Genomic DNA, 25,644 nt, shown 5'->3' with positions numbered 1-25,644 from the left:
TTGATAGTTCTGTCTATGCAGGCCACCGGTTTTTGCCACGTGAACGCAATGCAAACCCCTTGTGCACCGCCGATCTCGCCCATCCCGACGATATTCCATCATGAATCCATGACCGTAACTCGTTGCAGTAACGTGTTTGAGAAGTGCTCAGGTTACACGGAAGCATCTTGTTTCCAGCTTCTTCATCAGCCTTAGCTCTGGCGCGGGGGGGGAAGGGGAAACAAAGGCAACAGGGACAAGGCCTTCCTCGTGGCGCGAAAGGTAGTGGTAAGTAGATGTGCCGGTCACAGGCATTACTCCAACCTTTCGTCCATCCGACAGGGAATACACTGTTGCGGCACATTTCTGCCAATGCCCATCCGTCTGCATCCTGCGAGCACGCACAGCTTCTGCACAGGGGTGTATATCAATTATTATACACTCTACTGCTGCATCCTTTACGGAAGTATAGCCACCAGCGCTGCATTTTGATATTCGACATTTGGGTTTGTTCGAGGCAAGCGCCACTATCGCTCAAACGTGTCGCAAGTGCACAGGCGAACGAAGGAGAAAGTCAATCAGATTCAGATAGAGATACAGATACAGATCTCACACACACACACGCTGCTTCACCGGCACATTACATCCCCTCCTCCACGATCCGAGCCGGCAGCGTGGTGTTTTGCCCATTTGGCTTCTAGCGAGTCTAGCGTAGGAGGGTGGAAGAAGTAGTTGAAACGTTTAGGGCGGGTCAAGCGACTAAGCCTCGTGCCCCCTTCTCCTCGACCCGCGCCAAAGCTGCAAGCGAACGGCAGGCTCACACTACTTCCACATCACATCACATCCCTCACGAGGACCCCCCTCACAAACTTTTGTGCCCCCGCGCAAACAACACTTCACTTTGCGCCGTCAATAATTGTTGCGCCCCGCCGCTGGCCTCTCGAGGAAAACCATTGTTATACTGTAATCCAATCCACATCATCCCCACAGCACAGCACATGCGCTCGGCCCGGAGCCGCGAAACAAGGGACTGCCGCCAGGATCTAAATTGCCCCAAGTAAGGTCGGCCGCCCGCCGCCCCCAGCACGCGCCAGCAATGGAGGCCGTCGCCGTCTTCAATCCCACCGTCCACCTCGCCCGCTCCTACACCGCCCCGGCCAATAAGAAGAACTCATCCACCGCCACCGCCGCCCGACGTCCCAGCGGCCCCTCCTCGACCACCTCCGCCCGCTTCCCCAACAACAACAACAACAACAACAACATGACGGCGCATACGACCAATCACCCTTCCCTACTTCATTCGCAGGGCCATACGAGCTCGAATTACAGTATCCAGTCACAGCCCTCGAGTCGGAGTAGCGATGGCACGCAGGGGACTTCACACAGCACACTTTTCGCCCCGCCCCCATTACCGCCTGGCGCGGCGGCGCTGGCCAATGGAGAAGTCACGGCGACGGATAACGTGATGAACAGCGTGGCCGACGCCTCGAGTTCGCTGTTCCAAATATGTGTATCGCTGCGGCAGAGATTGATTGGCGTGCCCGGGTTTCGGGAGTGGTTGATTGGTGAGGAGGAAGAGGCGGACGATGATACGGATCCCGTGACATTACTTTGGCGGACATTCCGGAGGGGGCTGCCGCTGATGATGCTGTATAATGCGCTCAATCCTAGTCAGCCGCTCGAATTAAAGGTCGGTGTGAAGGAGGAGAAGAGTGGCAAGGCTGCGACGTATAAATTCTTGCAGGCCTGCGTGAACGATCTCAAGTTCCCGCAGGACCAATGCTTCATCATCACCGATCTCTACGGCGACGACACGACTGGGTTTGTGAAAGTGGCACGTGTGGTGAATCGGGTGCTCGATATCCTGGTGCAAAGAGGATTGGTGGATGATGTGAGACCGACGGCGAATGACTTTGAGCAAGCGGAGAAGGGACTCAAGCGATCACAACGGCAACACATTGTCCATGAGCTGGTGAGCACAGAGCGAACATATGTGCAACATCTGGAACTTTTGCAGGCCTTCAAACATTTAGTGGAAGAGAAAGGCATCATACCCGGAGACGCCATCCACGACATTTTCCTCAACCTCAACTCATTACTAGACTTCCAACGCAGGTTCCTAATCCGCGTCGAGCAAACAAACGCGCAGCCGGAAGAAGAGCAGAATTGGGGCAAACTCTTCATCATGTACTGTGAGGCTTTCAAAGTATATGAACCGTATATCGCCAATCAGAGGAAGTGTGAGAAGACGGTTGTAGCAGAATTCTCGAAACTCAAGGACGCGGGCGGGAGTGATCAGATGCGACAGATGGTTGAGAGTTCACCTACGCTTTATGGATTTTTGATGAAGCCCTTTCAACGGTTGAGTAAATATCCGCTGTTGCTGAAAGATTTATATAAAAAGGGAGATCTGGATGATGCGAAGAAGCTGGATTTGCTGATGGGTGAGGAGGCGGCGACATCGATACTAACCCGGACCAACGAAGCCATCGATCGTGAAGAGAAGGCCGCCGCTGTGCAGGAGCTGAAAGTGAGAGTGGAGGACTGGAAGGGCCATCGCGTTGAAGGCTTCGGTCAACTTCTCTTGTACGGCACCTTCACCGTCCTAAAAAGTGAGAACCTGGCTTCGGGCAAGGACGGCGAGCGACAATACCATGTCTACCTCTTCGAGACCATCCTGCTCTGCTGCAAGGACATCGACCCCACCAAGCCCAAGAACAAGATGCTGAACAAACAGCTCGTGGACCGGCAAAGCGGCAAGCCGAAACTACAACTCAAGGGCCGTATTTTCATGCAGAATGTTACCGAGGTGGTGAAGATTTCCAAACAAGGTATGTCGCCTTCTAATTCACGCGATGATGATATTATTGGTCATTTCTGCATCGTCCGCGGCTCCGAATCGGTACGTCCTTCCCCGTAAAAGTATCTTTTTACTGACCCGTGTGCGTTTTCCCGTTGATGGTTTAGGCTCATACACGTGTCAGATTTTCTGGAAGGGGGATCCGAGTATTGAGAATTTCATCGTGCGGTTCACAACGCAGGAGATGTTGCGAAGGTGGGGGGAGCAGATTGATGCGCAGAGGGTGCAGTATAGGAGTAAGACGGGCAGGGATAGTGATGGGAGTCGGAGTGGCGGTGGCGGTGGCGGGGGTGGTGGAAGTGGAGGTGGGAGTGGGGGAGGGACGAGTGCGACGCAGTTTGCTTTTATGCAGAATCAGCCGCTGTTGGAGAACCCTTATGCGAAGATGGCGCAGGAGGAGGATGAGGAGGACCAGGAGGATGATGGGCTGGAGACGTTGGTGGGGAGTGGGTCGTCGTCGGTGCAGTATGGGAATGGTAATGGTGGGTATCCTTATCCCGGCCGGGAGTTCGAGGACAGCCGGAATGCGTCGAGTAGTAGTTTGCGGTCACGCAGCACGACTGGTGACAGCGGTGCCGGGCCGACGCCTAATCTGGGACGGGCGCACCCGCCGCGGTTTGCGCAGGGCTCGCTGTCACAGCAGCAGGCGAGCCTTTCGTTACGGACGCAGCAGCTGAGCAACGCGGCTATGAGCCCGAGCGGTCGGATGCCGGAGCAGGACAGCTACTTCTCTCCCACCGGCGACTCTCCACAGAATTCCATTCGGACGTCGAGTTCCAGCGGCATGTACCCTTTTCCCCGACAGCTTTCGGGCGGTGGCGCGCCCCCGACGTCTCAGCCCATGATGCCGAATGGAGCCGGGGCGTATTGGGATGAGCAGCAAGGTGCCTATTCGTCACATGGTCAGACTTATAGTCAGGACTATCATCGACAACCACCTCATGGCGGACAATCTCGCTTTACTGCTCCGGCGATCGGACGGCAAAGGGAGCCGAGTGTTACTACCGCGAATGGGTATGGGCCACATACGGGACGACCTACGGGACCTGGGAGTCGCATGCATAGCGCGCAACAGATGCCGACGCAGCAGCATCGGAATCGATCGGCGAGTTCGCCGGATATCCATCAGGGTGGGCCTCGCGGGGGTGTACCGGGCACAGCATTGAGAAATGGTGCTGGCCAGCAGCAGCCGCCTGTGCCTGATATGCCCACAAATTACCAATACCCCGGTGGCCGAGCGAGTCCGGCGTCGGCAGTTATCGGCATGGCAGGTACGATGCCCAGCCGTCAAAGCCCGCAATTACTGCGAGAACGAAGCTATCAAGTCGGACGACTGGGCTCACAGCAGAACCATGGCCAAGGTCAACCCTCAATAGATCAGAGTTTCTCCCGCACCGGCACTCCAGTCTCCATGAGCAATCGCAGCGGAACCCCCGTCACCACAACAGGAGCAGCAGCAGCAGCAGCAGCAGGAGCGCCGCCTTTGCCCCCACCGCCCACAACCGCCATCCCCAACCCCCCGCCGCCGCAGCCGCAGTCATCAAACCTCGACCTCCCCGCCCCAACACAGTTGAAAGTCAAAGTCCACTGTCCCTCCGCCTCTCAAACCCTCACCCTGGTCGTCCCGCTAAATATCTCCTACCAAAGCCTCAAAGACCGCATCGACGCCAAGTTGCAGCGGAGCACGAATCTGAGTCTGGGGACTTCTGGTGGGGGTGGGGGCGGTGGGAGGGAAGGGCAGCAAGTGGTCAAGTTGAAGTATTTGGATGAGGAGGACTTTGTGAGTATTTTGAGTGATGAGGATGTGCTTACGGCTTTTGAGACGTGGAGGGAGCAGAGGGGTGGGGGGGTGGAGGGGAGTGGGACGGGGCCGGGGGGAATGGGGGAGATTGAGCTGTTCTGTCAGCGGTGAGGAGGGCTTGCGAAGTCTTGGACCATCGACTTGACAATGCTCGAGGTTGGTAGGATCATGCTTGTGGCTAAGCATGGGCTTGTCTGGCCTACACCCTGTTGCCGTACGCCTTGAAAGTAACGCACTCGATCTGCACGCTCGGGCTAGAAGCCCGAGCCATGATCCGACATGAGTACGACGGGAGTGCCGCAGCCGCAGTTGCAAAGGAAGACCGCCAGAGTCAGTGCCGCCGCCTACGGGTGAGTGATGTGCGACAATCTGCTGTTTCCGCGCGAAGCGAGATTCTTGGGTTCTTGATTTGCATACGTGCTGCTCTCTGCATTTGACGACGAGATGAGATGATGAGATGCGATGCGATGAGATGCGATGAGCTGGAACGGTTCTGCTTGGAGATATGAGACGGGTCCACACAGTTGCGCGAAACAGCCATAAAGGAAGGCGGCGCATAGAATCATGGCATGAATCTATACGGGAAGATTTATGGCTTTTATATCTAGGCACTTGGATGACCTCGGGGAGGGGGTAGCTGTGCGGTGCCGTGCTGTGGCTAGCTGGCTGGGCAGTGTAGATGAAATGAGGTAAATGATGTGCAGCTTGCTGTGCGACGATCAACTCATCAGACAGAGAGATAGGTGCCTGTGCATACTCTATCCTCCCTCTGAGTTCGTTGTGCCTATCTTACACTTCGCTTCAACTTCCTGTACTTACGACAGATTACATCAGAAGTAGACATGATGTCGAGCCTGGCGGCCCCTTTGCATTCCCTCGTAGGACCTCTGCCCAGCTCCTTTCTTCTCGCTCCTTTCGCTTCCTAAGTACTCTCCCGTCAATACCGTTCTGCATCACCATGTCCTCGCTCTCCTCCAAAGATCTAAAATCATGACTCCCTCCACCTCCGAAGATAATCGGATCGTGCCTGCTGGCCATCGCTATTGCCACCTGGTTCCGCGTGCTTCATAGATCTTCCTTACGGTCTCGTTGTTGAGGGTCATGATATGGTTTTCCAGCACGGCTTGATGGAGCGTCATCTCGCCACTCGCTGATGGTGAGAGAGCAATCGAGGCCCCGGCGCTGAGGGCTCGACGGAAGGCGGCTTGAACTGAGGGGTGGCTTTCTGCTAGCAGGGCTACTGTGGCATGGCCGGCTGCGTCTCTGATAGTACTTTGGATTTCGAGGGATTGTAGATGGGGACATGTGTACTGCGCTGGTCGTGTAGGGTACGGGATGAGTTTCTCGCTCCATCTTCCTATTGTGTCGACTTGTCTTGGCGTGGTGGCGTTGATCTGGATTGTGACATAGGTGAGATTGGGGAGGTAGCGGAGCGGATCTATTATATTGTCGTCTTCTAGATCGCTGTCCTGTAATCCACTCAACCACTTCGTGAGGTCGTAGTGCACAGTCTTGATCGATCGCAGTGTCTGTTTGCTCGCTAGGTCCAGCAGCGCTCGCAGCTCAGGTTCGCCGCTGATGCGTACGGTGAGGTTGTCGAGGCAATATTCTTTCAAGTCATCCCATAAGACTTCATGGTGGCGTACGAATTGCAAAAGAGTGATGAGTGTTCCCCCACAGACCACGCGCGAGGTCTTTGTGTCGCCTTCTGTGTAGATGAGCTGGTTGTAGATCATAGAGCGTAGCTCTAGTGGGAGGAGGAAGAGCTGTCTCACAGTAATCGCCATCTCGAGTTTGCGTAAAGCGGTCTGCAGTCCTATGCAATGCCAAAGTGTATGCGCCTATAAGATTCCTAGGCGATCGTTGGTGCATATGCTGGTGATAGATCTGGAGGAAGCAACAATAGAAACCCGGTGCGGGTATGAAAACTTGGCGCTTACTTCTGCTCAATTCGAATGGATGGGAAGGTGCTTACCTACCAGAGACGACCTGTTGAGCTCGAGGCTTGAAATCAGATGCCTCCGTAGTATCAAGTGCGCAGTATGTGGGAAGGCCAATCGTATCGTTGTTGGAGATCAGCTAATATTCACGGTGAGTATACATGTTGATCCTCGAGCCTAGAATCTTGTATCGGTATGAAACGGTTGCCGTGCTCCAGAGAGTAGTCCTTGATGGCACCGAGAGTAGATGGTACGACAGTGGAGTATGGAGATCTCGGGGTCAAGCCTGCCCTCATGCCATAAGATGATTCGTGTAATGGCCAGAGACAACAGTCCAATAATTTCCATGCACTTCGCTAGTGGTAGGTATGTTGCGTCATCCTGTTCCCAGCCCATAGACAGGTACGAGCGTCTGTTGGAACGATGAGATTGCTGGCGAAAATGATGACTGAAGTTGGGAGATGAAGGTCAGGGCTGATGGTGACATGAGCACAGACATCTTCGCGCCAAGATGACATATCATGCAAGTCACACGACGATCAAGACGACACAGAACACTACTGTAGCTACACTCGTATACAGCATTCTACATTACACTCATACATGTATATCTCAATCATATTATCGTCTCACCCATCAACATCTACCAGTCGTTACCACGGGCGGGAGGGCCTTGCGAGCCAGGCCCATTGTGTGGTGGACCGTGAGGACCATCGACTGGGCCATCGACAGGACCCCATGGGCGGTTGGGAGGGCCAGGGGGGCCGGGCTGAGGACCAGCTGGTGGGTAGCCGCCGGGTCCACTAGGCTGGGCGGAGCTGGTCGAGGTGGCAGAACTGGAAGCAGAGCCACTCTTGGAGGCGGAGGCGGTACCAGTGACAGAACCGGTCTTCGATGAGGTGGCAGAGGCAGATACAAACGAGCTCTTGGAGGCGGAGGCAGAGGTTGGGATGCTCTTCGAGGTGCTGGCAGACCCGGTAGATGTTCCAGTCTTGGATGATGAAGCAGAGCTGGTCGAAGTAGCAGACTTAGACGCAGAAGAGGTGCTGGAAGAGGTACCGTTCTTCTTCTTGATGAGCGTAAGCTCATCGCCAATGGAGCCATCGACACCCTTGACGTATTGCCAAGTAGCCACACTCTCGTTGTGGAAAGTGAGCTTGGAGAAACCATAGTTGTACTGGTTGAGCACAGCAGTGATGTTCAAGATCTTGGAGGCGTTGAGGCTGGAGTGAGACTCGATGTTGCCGGCCATACCGTTGACAATGTGGGTCATCGAAACACCTGGGTTGGTCTGGTAGGTGTTGTTGTTGATGATCGAAGCAGTATCGATGGTGCCATTGCCGATAGGCCAGATGCGCTCGTACCAATGGATGTGGCCAGCGAAGTAAGCGTCAACACCATTCTCGATGAGCAGTCCCTCAAAGGCGTTGCGGAGGTTCTTCTGGTAGCTAGAGACCTCGGAGCTGTACATGGGACGATGAGACATGGCAATGACCCAAGGAGTCTTGGTGCGATCGACAGCAGCAAGATCAGCCTTGAGCCAGTTGTACTGCTGGTAGGCGCTGTTGACCTTCCATTGGTTGTTGTCAATGGTGCCGAACGGGCCAGAGTCGGTGATGAAAGTCTGGTCCTCAGTTGGGTGTGTCTCGTTGCCCGTCAAGTCGCGAAGGAATGGATACTCCGGGCTGTATGGGAAATCGGTCTCACCATCGAGAGAGATGAAGTGAGCAAGACCGTAGTCGAAGGAGTACCAGAAATTGCTTACACCCTTTGACTCCGGTCCGGGCATACGGAATCTGAATTGATAAGTGGTGAAGTTGCGTTGCGAAGTTGGGCAGGAGTAGTATGTGAGCGTTGAGTTGGGTGCAGTGCTGTTGAGCTTGTCCTCGTCGAGGTAAGCACTGAGCTGATTTTGTGGGCCGTCGAACTCGGCGCAGGCAGCCTCGTGGTTACCTGGTAGAACCATGTAAGGAACGTTGTTGGTGACGTTGTTCATCCAGTTCTGCCACAGATCCCAGTTGGATTCGTAGACCACCGACATATCACCGCCCTCTGGTCCACCTTGCGACGGCGATTCGCCCGCGGCTGCATTCGCGTCAGTATGGACTCGTTGATGACTCAAAGATTCATTTGATATACTTACGCAGAGGAGCAGCGTATTCAGCTGGGAATGGTGCAGGAGGAGTGTTGGGTAGCTCCGTAGTTGTGCCGTTGTAGCAGACATCCCAGTCCGCCTCGCAAGGCAGGATGCCACTGTACCAATCATCGGCATATGAGATATCACCGCCGTGCCAGGCGAAAGCAATGTCACCGCCCTGAGCAGCCTGAGACAAGTACTTGTATGTTCCCTTCGCGTTTGTGTAACCCATGTCGTTCAAAACACCAATAGTGAAAGGGGTCTTATCACCAGCAGCTCTTGCGGTGCTGAAGGATAGCACTTGAGACGACGTCGTGCCGTTGCTACCAGGGATTTGGTAGTAGTATGTGGTCCCAGCCTTAAGACCAGTGAGCTGGACATTGTGGAAGAATTGCGAGCACTGCGTAGGGTCCTTGATGCTTGAGCATGGAGGGGTGCGGTCGTAGCTAAGATCAAATTAGTGCCAGACGATTGGAAAAGCATATTGTAAGGAGACGTACGTGCTCGAGGCACCCGTTGCAGTCTGCGAAAGGGCGCTGGCACTTGTTCCATACTTGATAGTAGGAGCCTGACCAATACCAAAGGGCGTCTGAAAGTGGATATTCATCCCACCAGCTGCGTTCATGTCAGTGTGGACTCATTCATGCCTCGGCCATACACTCGGTATACTTACGCACATAACCGGTGTTGATGACATTGATGTTGTTGGTCGGGTTGCTGCTGGAAGGCTTGACCGCAGGCGCCTCGATCAGACGAGGGTAGCCCTTGCCATTGCCGTTGGGGCTGTTGTTGACGAAGTCACCGACTGGCACTGCGGGACCGACGTATGGGTATTTCGTGTCGACGTCGCGGGCTTCTTTGGTAGGAGCACCGTACGCAAGAATAGCGCTCGCGAGCGCGGAGGTGAAGACGGCCTTCATTGTGGAGGACTGCAAGTGAACGGAAGTACGTGCGGCTGAAGACAGATTGAAAGCAAGGAAACTCTGCGAGGTTATGTACCTGCCGCTCACCTTATGCCTCTACGAGCAGTCCTTGATGGCGCGCGGGAGATGTGCACGCCAATGCAGAAGCAATTACTAGGCCAGAAGACTGGAAGCCCACATTGTGATGACCTTGTTCACGTATGCGGTGGCAATGGGGCAAACGAAGTATTGTCTCGCAAAAGTCCTTAACATCGTCTTCAACGCGTCCTATAGCCTTGAGAAGAGGTCGCACGTGTGTCGTGATCACGGAAAGGTCGGGAAGGATGATGGAAGGTTGTTACGCCGACCTGCCCAAGCTGGTTAAGTCGACTACGGGCGAGTTTCTTGAATCGATGCTTAGCGTGCTTAGCTGGTGATGCAATTGGTTGGCATCTCGTACCTGCAGGAGCAGAGCCTCTTACGACCAGGGTTTCGTGGTAAGCACTTTCATTGGCAAATGATTGGTGGTGCGCAATATTGCTTTCATCTTGTATTGTTCAGCTTCCATCCTTTTCACATTCGGCAAATGTTTGGCATGCCAATACAGCAGCCAAGCTGAGGATTCGCAGGACAAGATGGCATGTAAAACACGCTTCCCTGTCGTACATTCAGTAGTCACCAAGCTATAGCAGCCGTCAACAGATCAGGCGTAACATTTCACATCGATAAACACGTGGGCACTAGCTAGACTGCGAGATGTACTCCCATGCATACATGTACGAAGGCGCAGGAGGAAGATGGAGCCCTCGCCATATTCCTCGGCGTATGGTCTGCACACGTTCCACAGTATAAAATGCTGATGCCGTCTCTTCGGAAACGTAGTGCGGCTGAGGGGAGATCTACTATGCTGGAAAGCAAAAGAGCGTACAGTAGCACAAGCCTTCTAGGTGCTTGGTCGCGGTGCCGACAGCCTAGCTGGGTGCACTGACGACATATCGGATGCCGCCACGTTGGGGTATGCTTTTGGTCCTCCTCGATCAGACACGGCCAAACTTGTGATCGTAGGACTCCTGGTCTCCCCGTTGAAGTCAACGCCCACGAAGTTTCTCCTCCCTTAACCCTTGACAAAAGTGACCTGACATTTCGACTGCTTCTCCTCGTTCGCCAGGGTCCAGTACATTTCTGCATGAGCAACCCCATCTCTGTCCAAATTAGGAGGTCGACCATCGACTTGTCGCTCATCGGCGTAGTAGAACCTGTGAAGTTCTGGTCTCAGCATCACGCTGGCACAAGCTTTCGTGGCATGGGCATCTGCCTACCTGTAGCCCTGCTGACCGTATGCATTTGCAGCGAACTCAATCATCATGGCCGCCGCGACCTGTCCGAGTGCATATGGCATGGTGGCCGGGATTGCGATCTGGTTCAGAGCATTGCCGGTGCAGATGGAAAGCTGTAGGTGTGTCGTTGGGTAACATTCTGAATTCTTTTAGAGATTCCTGGGCGGCAACATAAGCGCTCTCGAAGGTCATTGCCTCGATTTTCGCAGAGTCTCCAAAGATGCGGAAAGAGCGTCATCAGGTGGTGTGACCAGCATATCGCCACCTAGTTAAGACCATATTAGGACGCAATCTATCTTGTAAATTCAGAAGACATACCATTGAAGATGACAACATTCGGCGTTCCCAGCTTTCCTTCAACACGCTGGAAGATTCAATCTGAGCCACCTCAATCAAACCTCTTCTCTCGAACTTCATGGTTGATCTGCAACATGGCCCAGGTTCATGGTGCCTCGTCCACCTTGGTCACAGCGGCCTTCCACTTGCTATTCTCAGCATACTGGTTGGTTGACTGTGGCTTCTTCTTATGCTTTCCAAGCCTAAGTGAAAGGTATGTCAGTAATGCACATGAAGACGGCCCGTGTTATCACTGACCATGACATGCTTCGTGTTGGTCTCCCATCAATAGGATAGAACATGGTCGACTTGAACTCTCTGCGATCGCCCTTTTCCGATCCAGGTAGAGGACAGTTGTGGCAGCTTTGTTGCCGCACGAGATAGGCATTGGTCTCGCGATCGTATACCGGCAGAGGGTCCTTCTTGATGGATACATCGGCTTTGCATGTATTGCATCGGACATGAACAATCCTTTCGAACTCATTTGAAGCAGGTCTAGGTAAGCGGAGTCAGTCAGAAGTCCGTTTTGGTCGCTCGAATGAAACCACGAACCGAAAGAACTCTTTCTTCTTCGAAACTGCCCGCATAGCCTCCATCGTTGGCACGTACTCCACCTTACGTAGATATTCACAAGCATCCTTGTAATGGCCTCGTACCTCCGGGTCCGACGAGTCTCGAAGCTGACAAGAAGCCCGCCGTGCTGCATCATCATCGTGGTGCTGGTTCAGAGGATTGGCTACCATACAGCCTCGATCGGGCTGCCGAAGCTGCGATCCAGGGGGTAGATATTTCGTTAGAGTTTTCGGCGGGAGTAGCTGGAAGACAAGGGCCAGGTACATCTCGATGGCATCGTAGAGGTGAGTATCGTGGGCCAGGTTGTTGGGCAGAAGACCAAGTATCACATAGTTGTAATGGCGGCCCAGCTTGCGCAAGAGCTGATAATGTAGGGCCGTATTGTTGCGCAAGAGCTGATAATGTAGGGCCGTGTTGTTGCGCAGTACTGTTGGTTTCTTGTGATAGCCGATGCGAACGTTGAGCCGCTCTGCCTGTCTGATATAGAGCTTGAACCATTCGGTCGCCGTAGTATCTGTCAGAACGTCCATGTAGAAACCCGCCCTGTCAATGGTGATATCGCCACCAATGTTCAGCAGTGCCTCCAACCGCTCAAATTGTTCCTCCCTGAACACTGTCTTCGCTTGGGCTCGTAGTGTCTCCTCCAGGACACCCAGTAGCCGAGATTCAGTATATCTCTGAGTAAAGCTATCAAATCCACGGGCCGTGTCTTGGCTCGACATGTGGTAGAGGTTGTGGAATACGATGAGATATGGCGGGCATGTACTTGTTGCCGAGAGCGTCATTGTGATGCTGAATGTGTCGCTATCCTGGACTACGTTGTGGATGACTTCGTGGTCAGTGAGCCCGACTGGTCGCTTCTTGCTAGACACGATTGCCTCGTCTTCTCTTTTGCGCTTGCTGTAACCAGTGGACTGGCTGAAGGCCTTCCGGATCACGAATCGGTCCATGTCGATGACCTGAGATTGATTCGAGAGCGATAGCTGGGCATAGCACAGTATCCGTGACCAGTTGTCAGATTGCAAAATGGAAGAGTCAAGATGTGTATTGTTGATGGCTGCCTGGGGCGTGCTGTGAGGAAGGCTCTCCTCGACTGCAGCGTCGCTGCCACATGCTGGCTATGGTGACATAAGAAAGTGCGCTACAAACTGCCTAAGCTGGTCCATAGATGTGGCAAGAAGCACAGTCATGTCACGGTCATTTTGGTGGAAGGCGAGTTTGGCCGATGATGGCCGTCCATGAGAAAGGAGGGACGGTGCCGCGTCAGGCGCTAGAGGACTCTTACTTGTGAGTCCGAAGTGCCGCACCAAAGCGCTGGGTCGAGCTTCGTAGCGCTGTTCTATCTCACCTGTCGGCGATAGTGTGTAGTAGTATGGTAACGGTAAAGATGTAGAAGGTGGTGCTGAAGCTGTCATGGGAGCCCGGACTCGGTAGCGCTATCGAGGATTGGAAGGCGTCAGTACGTCTTTGACCTGCCCAAGCACATAGTCGCGAGTATTTGATATTAGCTACAGGCTTGCAAGTACCGCCGAGATGCATCGGTTGCGGTGTTGAGATTGTCGGCCCTGTAGAAATCCGATTCAGCCATGGCTGCAGCGACACCGCAAGGGCGTGCCAACGGGTTTTGCATCCCTAATGTGTAAGCATAGCTTAATAGGCTGATTGTTGACGGTCCACCACAACCGGTACCAGGTCGCAAAAGGGATGCTGGAAGTCCGGATTGTGAAGCACGATTTACAAGCACGAAGTCCAAGTCTAGACCATCGGCAACACTACTGCTGCTGCGTGGAATTGTGTAATGGGACGGCGGCGGACTCAGGCTCGCTCGTGGAGATACCTTGTTCCCAGCGTTGGCGGCCATATACGTGAACAGAAACCGTTGGCCCTGGTGGTCTTGATGAAGTCGCGAGAACGGTCATTAGCCTTCGTGGTCAGCCTTGTAAGTCAACGAGCCACCAGATCACCGGATCGACCAAATGTGATGTGCGTACAGAGCGAACATTGCCGTTGGTATACGCTAGCCAGACGTAAAGTATGAGGGAGGTTTCAGCAGCTCGAGACTGGTAGCACTACCGAGATTTTGAACGCCTTCCGGTTGTGTAATTTCAGCGAGACTAGTGTATTGTCGATGTGAGTATTTCGTATGCAGAATGAATCTATGGTCCAGGTCGGCAGATATTCGGCGAAGGTTCTCATCTGGCCAGGCAACAGTCATGTCGAACTCTGGGACTGGTCCCAGATGAAGCTCGCTGAAAGCCCTATGGTGAGAGGTCGCCAGAGAGCTGTGTGACCATTGAGAATCTTCTCAGGTAGAACATGTCGACAATCTTATAGCGAAAGCTTGTTACAGATGGATTGGACCTTCAGAAGACTGTCCAGAGTTGGACTTGACTTAGGGTCGGTCAACCCTCGCTTGTACGTCACATATAAAAGGTAGTCGGTCATGTTGCGAAGGGGTGTGGTTAGACGTTTGGGCCATGGAAATGCTCTCAACTTGGTAGGGTTAGGAAGTCAAACCAAGCAAGAGGAGAAGAGATAGTGGTCTTGATTCGTACTTCGGAAGATATGATCAATGTTAAAATTGAAGACTTGACTCCCTCGATAGCAGCGGATGATGCCAGAAGTCGCACAGATCCTGCCATGGTCGACCTCTCTACCCGACTTCGAATTTCATCGGCAACGCTTAGGCAGGATGAAACGGGAAGCGAATGCATGATGTACATCAACGGTACGAGTTCCCTTCCGGTCTTTCTGGCCATGAAGGAACTTGACTTATCGACGGGACTGAACCAATGGGATGCTGAGGCGTATGTAATTCCTGGCTTGTGATCTGGTCCATGGTACCTGCGACCTGTCGTCTGTATCTGAACACCACAAGCTCGCGTGGCCGGTGACGAGTGGCTGGGTTCGGATCACCACGGGGAGAACAGTGTCACCTCACGAACGGTAGACAAACATGTACGCATTTTCTGTATCTTAGACAAGAAGTTGAGCAGTGTAAGCTCATGCGTCGTCCCATACTGGCGTCAAACGGGCGCATGATCGTGAGATCAGTATCGTGTAAGACGGAAAGTCTGCCTTACAAATCTCGCGCTTTTGACTTTGCTCGAGGGGAAAGCTCGGCAGATATATTGAGCCTCTATATGTTTACCGGCAATCTGCGTTCACCACCAACCAGGCACTTTGGTACGTAAATCATCGATCAACGAGCGATCCACTGTCCAATCCTAACGATGGTTTAGGCGGAGTGGTTAACGCGCTGCCCTGCTACTACTGCGAAGTACTATCTGATAGGCAGTTCCGTGAGTGATATGTTACATACGCATTGTTTCTCCAGGTCTAACACCCTCGCAGTTCGGGAGCGTGTGGTAAGCACAAACCGATGTTGTCCACAAACAATTCTAATGATCGTTCAGTTCGAATCACACAGGTGTCGCAAATCCACCATTACTTTTGCAATTTAACATACTTCTGAGTTCAACACAATTTTTTGATATGCAGCGTTGGGATTATGTGCAAATTTCTGCCGATTTTGCATGGCTCGCCTGCACTGGGCATACCATACCTGTATTCGTACAGCCGAGAAAGTGCAGTGTCAGTGGCGCACGATCACATCTACTCACTGCTTAGTCTCATGCCTGAGATGATCGTGGAACACTCTACTAGGCCACTCGTAGTACCCGATTACGACAAGTCCTTAGGTGAGGTCTTTCAGGAAGCTACGAGAGCAGCACTGTTTAAGACGATGGAACTTGACCTTCGCCACCTTCCGAATATATTCGCGTTCGTGTCCCATCCGGTCAACGCTACCGCGGAGACAATTAAAGACTTCTCCAGCTGGGCGCCTCGCTGGGATCGAGAGTGGGATGCTCTGGCTGACCCTCCACGTCTTCTACCAGCCTTCAATGCTGCTAGAGACTTGCTAGAACTCCCTCGTTCGGTCGTGGAAGAAACATTGCGACCTTCTCGCATACTACGCATGGCGGGCTACGAAGTCTGCACGATCGCCGCTGTTTCGTCTGCCGCGGAAATAAGCACGCTCGCCCAATGGCAGACTGTTCCATTTTGGCTGCAGGAGGTTGGACATCTGGTTGCACAGGCCGAAACCCTGTGTGGCCGAACCATACCAGCGCTCGAACTTGCGAGTGTGCTTGTAACAGAGCATGATCACAATCGTGACAAATCTGGAGATGACTTTCTTGAAGGCTTCCTGCACTTGCAGTCTATACTGGAGCAGACGGCGGAGTTACCACCAGTACCATTCATGTTACCACCAGACCCAGATCCGAAAGTGACAGCGGCTAGTCTCTTCGGCCACGCTATACATCACACCTGCACGAATCGCAAATTTCTGGTTACGGCTGATGGTCGGATGGGACTCGGTTCGAAGGCTATGCAGAAAGGCGACAAAGTGGTGCTACTCTGCTATGGTTCTACGCCGTACGTGCTTCGACCACTGGAAGAGCTTTCTCTCTTCCTTGGCGAGGCGTATGTAAGTGGGATGATGCACGGCGAGGTGTCAGCAGAGATCTTAGCGAGTAGAGACCCGCCAGTCACCTTCGACCTGATCTGAGGCACTGGTTTACAATTAGCGAACTCAACAGAGGCCGGGCCATGGTATTGAAGCCCAAGTCAGAGGTCGCAAGGCCAAAGCCTGAGAGTGTACCTCGAGCCTGTGACAAGTGGCAATGACAGTGATGAATAGGGTCAGTGCGTGACTTCTATATTAGTCTAGGTCGTTGTAGGCACACTGGTTCACTTGCGCTCGAATGTGGCTCCCCTCAAAGATGCCGTCTTCTCATCCTCGCTGCACTCTACCTCTTCTAGCACGCCGGAGTCAAGATGGTAGATTACACCGTGCACTTCGAGACCACGATCGCGCTCAGCATCGATGACGGTAGGTATGCGCCGAACGACATCGATACTTTGTTGGACCTACAGAAAGTCAGTATATGGCAAAGACCAGCAGAACCTGCTCATTGTTGCACGTACGTTCTTCTTGCCCAAGAACGTAGTTCTCTCAGCACCTTGGAGCTGATCCAATTCATCTGCATGCTTCTCACGCAATGCTCGCAATGGCTGTAGCCAGATGTCCAATGGTCCACCCAGCTTAGCATTGGCCAAGCATCCTGCAACACCACCACATGATGTATGACCACATACCACAATGTGCGAGACCTTCAGATGTGCCACGGAGAACTCGACTACGGCAAGAAGGGAGAGATCGGTAGGGGCGATGATGTTGGCGATGTTGCGGTGAGTGAAGACTTCACCTGGCTTAAGTCCAAGGACAGTCGTTTCTGGCACGCGGGAGTCACTGCACCCCAGCCATAGTATCCGTGGTGCCTGACCCTTTGCGGCCGACTGGAAGAACTCGGTATCGGTCTTTGCTGTTTCCGTTGCCCATCGGTGGTTGCTCTCAAGGGCCGCTTTGAAGGCAGAGTCTGGACAGGCCGTATATCAGCTTGCTGCACATCTCAGGAACCACCAAAACGAGCATACTCGGTCGACAGATTGGTGATGAGACGAAACAGCGTCGTGTGATTAAGGCAGAAGCATATGCACTTAGGTGAACTCGACCAGCGAACCCGAACCTCATATGCATTGCATGACTCGTAGATCGTGGTAAGAACATTGTCACATACCAGCGTGTCCTGACATGGTTGTACTGTGTATCTCTCTGTATACGCTGTGAGTTCGTTCTAAGGTGTATATGATAGCTCGAGATTAGGTGTGGAAGGGAAGAGATCTATGTTTATGTATGATATCAGTTTGTTGAGCTTACTTTTTGAGACGGTATCGCCAGGAGGACCGACCGTTTGGCGGGGCCGGAAAAGCTTGACAACGTTATCGTACTGTATCACGCCTGCTACTATACATCCTCAAGGGCATTGCGAACTGTAGAGACGTTCGAGGGAGAGTACTCGATCAACGGACTGCGTGGTCACCATCAAGGCGCTTCAGCAAAGTGAGGTGGTCCACTCGGCTGAACCAAATTGTCACCTTAACAATCCCTCGCGATTCATGACATTGGTATACGGCCAAGCATCTTCAGTGGCTGAATGGCAACAGCTTCTTATACGAGCGGGTCTAATAATCGCTTGAGAGCCTTTTCCAGCACCTGGTAGCCGGACAGAGCGAATGGCCACGGGCGATCCGCCAGCGACAGTGGCGAAGCATCGTGCGGCTGATAGCAGACAATTGCCTTGGTTGGTCACTAAGACTTGAGCGTGAGGTGTCTCGTATCGCGGAATCGTACTATCGTGAGGAGAGGACTTCACGAGATATAGAGGAGCTTTCCACTTTCTCGAGGACTCCATTCCGACCTGAAGGATCCCGTCTGGTACGCTGGCAGCGCTAAGGGACAAACTCACATGGTCCACCATGTTCAGGACCACATTCACCAACAACGTGGCGGATCCAATACCACAAGATGTCTACCCAGATACCGTGACAAAACTCCTCCACAATCACGAATTCCTGATAACCATGTCACCGATCGTGACCCGCCATGAAGAGCGTGATCGCGACGAAGAAACTGGCAAAATAAGCTACGAAGTCTACGAGAAACTGGACCTTCTACCCTTCGGCCTATGGAAGTATGAAATACGCTTCACCTGTGCCTTCCAGAACAGGCCAGATGGAGTAGTGTCATACATCCAAGCACCAATGGGTTTTAATTCCAGAGCGGAGTACACGATCCGGACAGCTCGACATGACGACGGCGAGGCTATATTGAATGCGTATGAGAATGTTGGATTTGGCGGGACTACTGGCGGTACTGCCATGGTGTTGGATGAGGTGATTGAAAGTACTTGCTCTGTCCTATTCAAGCCTTTCGTGGAAATGACTATGGTGCCTGTAAGGAGGAAGATGCATGCACAGATTATTGCCAAGGCACGAGAGATGGATCGAGGTGTTGAGAGCTGAAGTTAGTGCGAGTTGAGTGGTGTGATGCTTGTGCAAGCTGTCTAATTTGGTCGTTGTTTCGGCGAGGCGCTGGGAGTACTATTTGTGCGTGATTTGTTCAGCATTGTCTTACGTCTAGGCAGCGTACCGGATGGTGTCACGATATTACAAGGGAAGAAGTGGTTGGCACGCACTGTAAGTGAGACCAGGGCAGAACCTCTTTCAACACCATGCAAATACCCTCTCACCTCATCCTCAGAGGCGTACAGACTGCTGTTCGACAGCAGTTTGACGAACTGACCACCTGTGAGAAGAGGTCATCAGAGCAAGACCCTCTGCTGTAAACGTAGTGTCGTTAGCCGACTTGTCAAAGGATGCGGTTGGGTCCTTGCCACATGGCGACAATGGCATATGCACGATTGCTGTTCCCGGTTGAGAACACACCAAGTGTCGCACAAGCGGCGCCTCGATATAGCCTCTTCACTTTATCGCATGTTGCACACAATATCATTGTCTCTGGGCCGTATGTAGTGTTCGCAGATGGCTGGCTCAGCATTCTATGCTCTCGCTCAAGGACCGCACGTGTCGCTCGAAGCGAGGTCGTGATGGCGAAGCCATGTCATGCTTGAGGTAGTGCTGCAATCAATCACAGTATGCAAGCGATACAGTCGAAGCGGTCGACAGCTCCACATCCTCTCTTAACGACGTACGATGAACGAATCGTCGCTGACATCTGTGGTACCGGGGAGGATGCGGTGGCTTGCATGGGTAGATGTGTGAGATCCCTCAGTTCAGTGCTCTTCTGTTCTTCTACATATCGGCATCCATCAGAAGGAGTGGCGAAACCCTCACTTAGATCATTCCACGTTGGAAACCTGAACAGACGTTCGTCTCGAGGCACAAGCTGTTCTCCTGCTAAGCGGTCTCTTGACGATGATACTGCCTACGTATGGGGCGGCACATCATATGCATGATGATCGCCAGACTGAAACAATCCCGGGGTGTAACAGGCGGTGGCAGCGCGAAGGAGCTTCGCTTGCGCATTTGCATGGGTTTGTGGCCAGAGAGCCGATATGCAATGCATCGGATGCGCTGATGGCTTCCACGCGCTGACAACGTGGCAGCGCCTTGCATGACCGGCAGCAACAGCATCCGAGCAACGAGAGTCGTACGAAGTCAGCCATACAGCGGCTGCATGTCTCAACATGATGACAATGGGCGTCAATGGGAGACTCCCGTGATGCAGAGGCGGCTCGAGCTTCAATTTCGACACGGTGTTCTGCAGATTGATTTATTGGTTGTGTCGTGTCTGGTGCACAGCAGTATTGTGCTATTGACATACAACGCCGGCGATGTAATCTCTCGCCCTCAGTCAGGCGAATTAGTAGTGCGACCTGGTACATCCTGGTGCTCGCGTGGCAGACACAGAAGCCGTTTCTCATCTCGAGCTGCATGCTGCATGCATGATCCTCATGCCTGAACGGCCGAGTCCGGCTGGGGGCTACAGCTCGGTTGCACTTCCGCATTACAAGAGATGGAAGACGTTCTTATCAACGAAATGGCCTTGCGCCTCGCAAGAGAAGCACATTGACCACAATTCTTGCGAGTGTAGATCCATGGCAGTCGTAGTCGAGATCTCAGATGGCGAAGTGTGGCCGCAATGATACTAGCAAGCTGACGACAGGGAGTTGCACCTTCTGGGCGCTCTCGACAATGGAGGCGAACGACTGGCGAGACATCCTTGCAGGTGATCAAACCGAAGGTCGCTTACATGCGGGTATTGTTAGGGGCGTGGGACTACACACCTGTCACGCACTGGCAGAAGTCACTTGCATGAAGAAAATATCGAAGAGGACCAATCAATAGACAGATCCGAAGGCTGGGCATTTTCATCAGCTCAGCAGCAACTCGCTTGTAGGCTTTCGCGGCCGCCCAGCTGCTTGCAGTATTTGCTGGGCTTCTTTTCGTGTACAATGCTTGACCGCTTTCGATGTATACTAGCGATGGACATGAAGCAGTCGAGGTTCGTTCCGTCTAGAGGCAGCTAGGATCGTACTGCCGTACCAAGCTAGCCGTACCGACGAGCAAACCAGGTTCGTTTGCGAAAATAACAGGTTGGTCAGACAAGCTTTGGGCCGCCGTTGCGCTTCCTGTCAACTACTGCAGCGATATTGCGTGCTTTCTTTCATTCTCGAGGACCCTATTGCAAGCAGATTGCGCACAGAATAGAACGACCAGCCGCATGCTTTCATTCTTGGTGATGTCTCCCATGGTTGATACGAGTCAGTCAATCGATAGTCATTCGGATAAGACTCAATAAGCTTGGGAAATGTCGCGGAGCACGATGCCGAGGACCAGTATTTTGGCATGTGACGATCGATTCTGTCAAAGCCAAATGCTCTAGGCCGCATCTGGGTGTTGTGCACGCTCGAAAGGGAACGGTACGACACATATGCGGCGAAGACACGCCGCTTCGGTTTTCTTCGTGTGTGCATGATGCAAACGCCTCCCTGCGTAGACGAGGCAGGGCACGGCTGCCACGCGACGATTTGACCTGCCGGCGCCCGGTTGGAAAACGTGGCTTGTGGTACTTTCTATGCGACCACAAACGTTCCGTGATGGGAGGCTTCTCAGCTGCAGCACGAACATACCGGCTCGCTTCATCGCAGGCGTGCAGACTGTCGTGCTCGCTTGCCTCCAGCCCGTGTCAAGCCAGGATGACGAAAGAGCCTTCAGTAGTCACTTGCTTTGCGATTGAAGTGAGAGGAGAGTGCCAAAAAGCGTCATGGTGGCGGGTATGAGGTTTTGCTTGAGACAAACTGACAATTTTTAGTATGAGATCTGATAGTCGCTAAAGTGGTTAGACGATTGCCAATACAATCCCTATACTATACGAGTTGAGCCCGGCTAGAGCTGATTACAAGCCCGGTAAAGTTATATTCGTGCGCTCGGGGCTCCACATTGCTACCTTGCCTCTCTGTGCATGGGAGCTCGAGAACGTGACTAGCAGGTAGTCCTTTTGCTCTTGTCAGGGTAGGGCTGATGACAGGCATCCTCAGCAGTCTAATAAGCGATCAATCATATTGGTGTATAGAAGCTCGCGATCTCTAGCCGAGTGCTCTGCCTGCTCCGTGCTGCTCGTGAGGCATTTCGTCTTGCTACCCTTTCTCGGAGCGACTGCGAGCTATCGGCATCTTCGCTTGCGATTTGCAGGCCTGTCGAGTCCTCGGACGGGGACGGATCTGTGCTGTGGCAGAGTTTACTTCCCGTTGATAACCCCACGAAACATCACCTCTCACATGCCAGCCGTTGGATCATGCCGGCAACTGGATAGCATTTGACTTTGAAATGACTTGCAGCAGAAGCCTGGAGAGTAAACGGTCATTCCATTTCTAGCAAGGACGTCTCCGCCTGAAGTGGTTCGCCGTTAGCGAGCCGACCAGCGACGAACCTCTGAACCGTTCGCAGTCCCGTCATCAGGAAAGGAAGTCCTTTGAAGAATCTGCGACATCACGACGGAGTCTGGTTTCGATAAGTGTGTCTTACGGTCTTCTATCGGTGTCTTGGAGTTCTTTACTATCGCCAGTGGCATTGGCGAGTCCGACGACTTGGCGGTTGTGTACTTAGATCGGTTCGCCCAAGGCCTATATTACCCCTCCACCCCTCCGACTACCACTGTTTGAACATCCGTTGGCGTCCACTATTGTTGCAGGGTCACAGTTCCACAGGCAGACCTCAGTGTCGAACCATCAACTCTCCTCACGAATCAGAGCAACACCTTGAACGCTGGAGCCACCTGCCATTGAATCGCTGCTACCTTGGTCTGAATCGAATCGAGTCTTTCGCAAGCGCAACCGCTGTCGCTGAGGGTTTTAAAATCCACCGTTCAAGGTCGCAGAGAGGCTGTATAGATTGCGGGTGTAGACTTGATGCATATGGTCGAAGCCGCGCAACGACCAAGAATATCATTTGTGACTAGCTGGAGCGGACGACGTTGTGTACCTTCCACAAAAAGTTGACAGGCGGACTTGCCTGTCGCTTACCATCAAGGACGACGTGTACCGAGCAAGTGCATTGGTTGGAGCATTCGCAAATGCCCTACAGACACCACGGTCGAACTTTATCTTCATCGCAACACAGCACCACGTCTGTCGTCTCGACCCGTAGACTCGGTCGTTGCAAACCTAACCACCAATACGATCACACCACCAGTCGTCATTGCTACTTCAGTGTTGAGCCAATCTCGAGCATCAGTACAGTGCGAAGCTCTGCTGAGAGCCGTACGAAATCACGAGTACAAAGGTCTAACGGCACCCGGATCCGTTTGTGCTGCTTCTTACGCATTACGCTCTACCATTGGTTCGCGCATACCTCTATACGAGCTGGTTTGTGTCGTACGGAAGACGAACACTGGTACAGAGGGTGTGAGACTGGGCGACGCGTGGCTGCGGAGCCAAAAGATATTCCCACGCAGTAAACAGCTTGTCATTGGGACAGCAAGCAAGTGTAAAGAGCTTCATGTCGAACATGCCTGGCTTCGGGCATATACGAATGCCCCAAGGACCGGAGCTGAACGGGTATGAACAAGATGCCATACAATGCCCTGGCGCTGCGGGATGACAGCTGACGGTATGCTCGCCTAGTCGCAATGTCCAACTTGTTGTACGCCAGCAGCCAGTCAACGGCTTGGTCACGACAACCAAGAAAGAGAAGAGTAAGCACTGCCACTGCTGGAGCTTTTGTGATCCACGAAGGTTATGCTGACATATACATGAACAATTAGACCGTAAGCCGCTTGATCCTCCTCCAATACTCCAGCTCAAGGTATCAGATCAACACATGGACTCGTACGTACGGCCAAACTTCTCCGATACCAAGCAGTAGATTGACGTTGTTCCAGCGCATGGCTAGTCAGCCCATATCTCTTCGTTGTTGCGAATCTACTAGAGGGAGAGGCTGGTGGAGAACGACTCATTGGCGAGAAGTACATGATCGGAGCCAGCTCATCTTCATTACACCGTCTCAAGGACGTCGATAACTCAGGTAAGCGTCTACATCAGCCGCGGAACGATCATTCGAAAGAGACGCGATATCGCTATGAGCATCAAGCTGACCATAGACTCAGATGGTGGCTTCTTTGTCTTTGGAGATATTTCCATAAAACAGACTGGCAAGTATCGCTTGAGATTCAACCTGTTCAACTACGACAAGTATGTGGACGCATTCCACCTCTTGCCCGAGGATCTGGAGGCTAACGACTGCTAGATCGGGTGAGAACAATGTTGAGTTCATAACGCACGTCGAATCGGCAGTGTTCACAGGTACCGCAGGCCAAACATGATCGACTGACGCGTCTTGCTAACCCACGACCAGTCTACAACCAAAAAGAGTTTCCGGGCATTCGCGAATCGTCAGTTCTGTCGCGAACTTTCTCAGACCAAGGCGTGCGACTGCGACTTAGAAAGGAGGCAAGGCCAGCAGCAGGGTTGGTCGCTTCGGATCGAGGAGATCTGGTATGGAGACACAGCTAATCTGTGCAACAGCAAGAAACGTACCTTCGAAGCACTCGATCTCGTCCCGGCCGTCGACAAGTCACCTGGCGGTGCTATCGGCGGCAGTCAGTACAGTCTCGCGGATTCAGTAGACTACAAGCGACGCCAACTACATCATGACTACTCCTTGAATCGACACGAGCGCTACAGCCAGTCAAACTATGCATATCCACAGCAGAACATCATGCACAATAGTTATGGCGGCAATTACATGAGCTACGATCAACAGAGCCCTACATATCAGCTTGGTCGAGATTACACAACAACAAATATGTCCGGTGGCTACCCTGACCATGGAGCTTCACATACAGATATGTATAGCGGTATGGCAAGACTAAATACTCAGAGACCTCCGGCAGTTGGATCAGCAAGCTATCCTCTGACGACCAGCCAGTCCGCAATGGACCAGATGGGCTTTCTTAGTAGCTATCCAACACCCACGTCAGCGCATCAGCAGGGCCACGTCCCACAACTATCACATTCTTCGGACGATGATTCTTTCGGACGAGCGCAGCCGCAGGAAGTACAGCCATTCTTACCGCAAGACAACAGCTATGCAGGGTCGTTCGGCAACGCCAACAATGAAATCATGCGTCGTCCATCGCAACAATCTCTGATCGCAAACAGTATAGGTCTGCCATCCGATCGTTCCATTGCGACTACAACTTCCAGTGCAACGACCGGAGCTCTGAGTACTACGAATGACTATCTACAAGGGATGTACTCTCACAGCGATGACGTGAAGCTCGTCTCGAGCCCAGATCACGATACGTATGGTGCGGTAGCAGGAAGACCACCACAAGTGTTGCCCAGGGAGCCACGGTATATGCCGTCAGGTCTCACCACAGTGGGTGGCACGCCAATAGAGCACAGCCATCACCAACAAGCGCCATCGTATTCTGGCAGCGACTCCTCGTTACCACCACAGCCACAGCAGCAGTCAGTACATGACTACTCATATCAGACACAACTACCGAACTACCCGACTCTCACGCCTGCGACACAACAACCTTCACAACCTTCGCAGTCAATGTACAACTTCAACCCTTTGCCTCCAGGTTAGCAAGCCGGAGTCAACGCGCAACCACTTTTGCAACGCTCGCAAAGGATACACAATCTGGACATAGCTCTGGGGATGTCATCGTTAAACCCCGACACGAACGACACGAACGACACCGTGCTGCCTACTCGTCCAGATCTGCCGCAACAGCAGCAACGAGCCATGGGTATCAGCACTAGCCAGCCACACGTGGGAATCGGCATATCCACGAACTCTGGCAACAGCAGCGACCCAATACAGCCACAGGCGTTAGAAGAG

At 52.9% G+C, this 25,644-nt stretch overlaps 9 protein-coding genes across 9 annotated transcripts; 4 read left to right on the top strand and 5 right to left on the bottom strand.

The window, feature by feature from the left end:
• Positions 1-1,075: 1,075 nt before the first annotated feature.
• On the top strand, positions 1,076-4,751 carry CDC24 (Guanine nucleotide exchange factor for Cdc42p; the record flags this gene model as incomplete). The annotated part of the gene is made up of 2 exons (XM_064840064.1): positions 1,076-2,810; positions 2,947-4,751. The coding sequence occupies 2 exons, from the start codon at positions 1,076-1,078 to the stop codon at positions 4,749-4,751; spliced, it is 3,540 nt and encodes a 1,179-aa protein (XP_064692385.1).
• Positions 4,752-5,680: 929 nt separating this feature from the next.
• On the bottom strand, positions 5,681-6,427 carry LTS14_007371 (uncharacterized protein; the record flags this gene model as incomplete). Its single annotated transcript, XM_064840063.1, has 1 exon — positions 5,681-6,427. One exon carries the CDS (start codon positions 6,425-6,427, stop codon positions 5,681-5,683), a length of 747 nt encoding a protein of 248 aa, XP_064692384.1.
• A 796-nt stretch (positions 6,428-7,223) lies between these two features.
• Positions 7,224-9,637, bottom strand: LTS14_007370 (uncharacterized protein; the record flags this gene model as incomplete). The annotated part of the gene is made up of 4 exons (XM_064840062.1): positions 7,224-8,665; positions 8,724-9,163; positions 9,218-9,332; positions 9,391-9,637. 4 exons carry the CDS (start codon positions 9,635-9,637, stop codon positions 7,224-7,226), a joined length of 2,244 nt encoding a protein of 747 aa, XP_064692383.1.
• Positions 9,638-10,733: 1,096 nt separating this feature from the next.
• Positions 10,734-11,018, bottom strand: LTS14_007369 (uncharacterized protein; the record flags this gene model as incomplete). Its single annotated transcript, XM_064840061.1, has 2 exons — positions 10,734-10,875; positions 10,939-11,018. 2 exons carry the CDS (start codon positions 11,016-11,018, stop codon positions 10,734-10,736), a joined length of 222 nt encoding a protein of 73 aa, XP_064692382.1.
• A 380-nt stretch (positions 11,019-11,398) lies between these two features.
• LTS14_007368 (uncharacterized protein) lies at positions 11,399-12,815 on the bottom strand (the record flags this gene model as incomplete). The annotated part of the gene is made up of 3 exons (XM_064840060.1): positions 11,399-11,495; positions 11,551-11,787; positions 11,845-12,815. The coding sequence occupies 3 exons, from the start codon at positions 12,813-12,815 to the stop codon at positions 11,399-11,401; spliced, it is 1,305 nt and encodes a 434-aa protein (XP_064692381.1).
• A 2,684-nt stretch (positions 12,816-15,499) lies between these two features.
• Positions 15,500-16,438, top strand: LTS14_007367 (uncharacterized protein; the record flags this gene model as incomplete). The annotated part of the gene is made up of 1 exon (XM_064840059.1): positions 15,500-16,438. One exon carries the CDS (start codon positions 15,500-15,502, stop codon positions 16,436-16,438), a length of 939 nt encoding a protein of 312 aa, XP_064692380.1.
• A 182-nt stretch (positions 16,439-16,620) lies between these two features.
• On the bottom strand, positions 16,621-17,526 carry LTS14_007366 (uncharacterized protein; the record flags this gene model as incomplete). The annotated part of the gene is made up of 3 exons (XM_064840058.1): positions 16,621-16,800; positions 16,858-17,309; positions 17,511-17,526. 3 exons carry the CDS (start codon positions 17,524-17,526, stop codon positions 16,621-16,623), a joined length of 648 nt encoding a protein of 215 aa, XP_064692379.1.
• Positions 17,527-18,249: 723 nt separating this feature from the next.
• Positions 18,250-18,795, top strand: LTS14_007365 (uncharacterized protein; the record flags this gene model as incomplete). Its single annotated transcript, XM_064840057.1, has 1 exon — positions 18,250-18,795. The coding sequence occupies one exon, from the start codon at positions 18,250-18,252 to the stop codon at positions 18,793-18,795; it is 546 nt and encodes a 181-aa protein (XP_064692378.1).
• Positions 18,796-23,301: 4,506 nt separating this feature from the next.
• On the top strand, positions 23,302-25,389 carry LTS14_007364 (uncharacterized protein; the record flags this gene model as incomplete). Its single annotated transcript, XM_064840056.1, has 8 exons — positions 23,302-23,351; positions 23,418-23,488; positions 23,558-23,621; positions 23,675-23,817; positions 23,900-23,984; positions 24,040-24,095; positions 24,148-24,259; positions 24,318-25,389. 8 exons carry the CDS (start codon positions 23,302-23,304, stop codon positions 25,387-25,389), a joined length of 1,653 nt encoding a protein of 550 aa, XP_064692377.1.
• Between the last annotated feature and the right edge of the window lie 255 nt (positions 25,390-25,644).

Source organism: Recurvomyces mirabilis (genome assembly GCF_035927965.1).
Source record: "Recurvomyces mirabilis strain CCFEE 5264 chromosome Unknown scaffold_20, whole genome shotgun sequence".
NCBI classification, from domain to species: Eukaryota; Fungi; Ascomycota; class Dothideomycetes; order Mycosphaerellales; family Teratosphaeriaceae; genus Recurvomyces; species Recurvomyces mirabilis.
The sequence above is the reverse complement of the archived record's forward strand: the minus strand, read 5'-3'. Positions and strand labels throughout refer to the sequence as shown.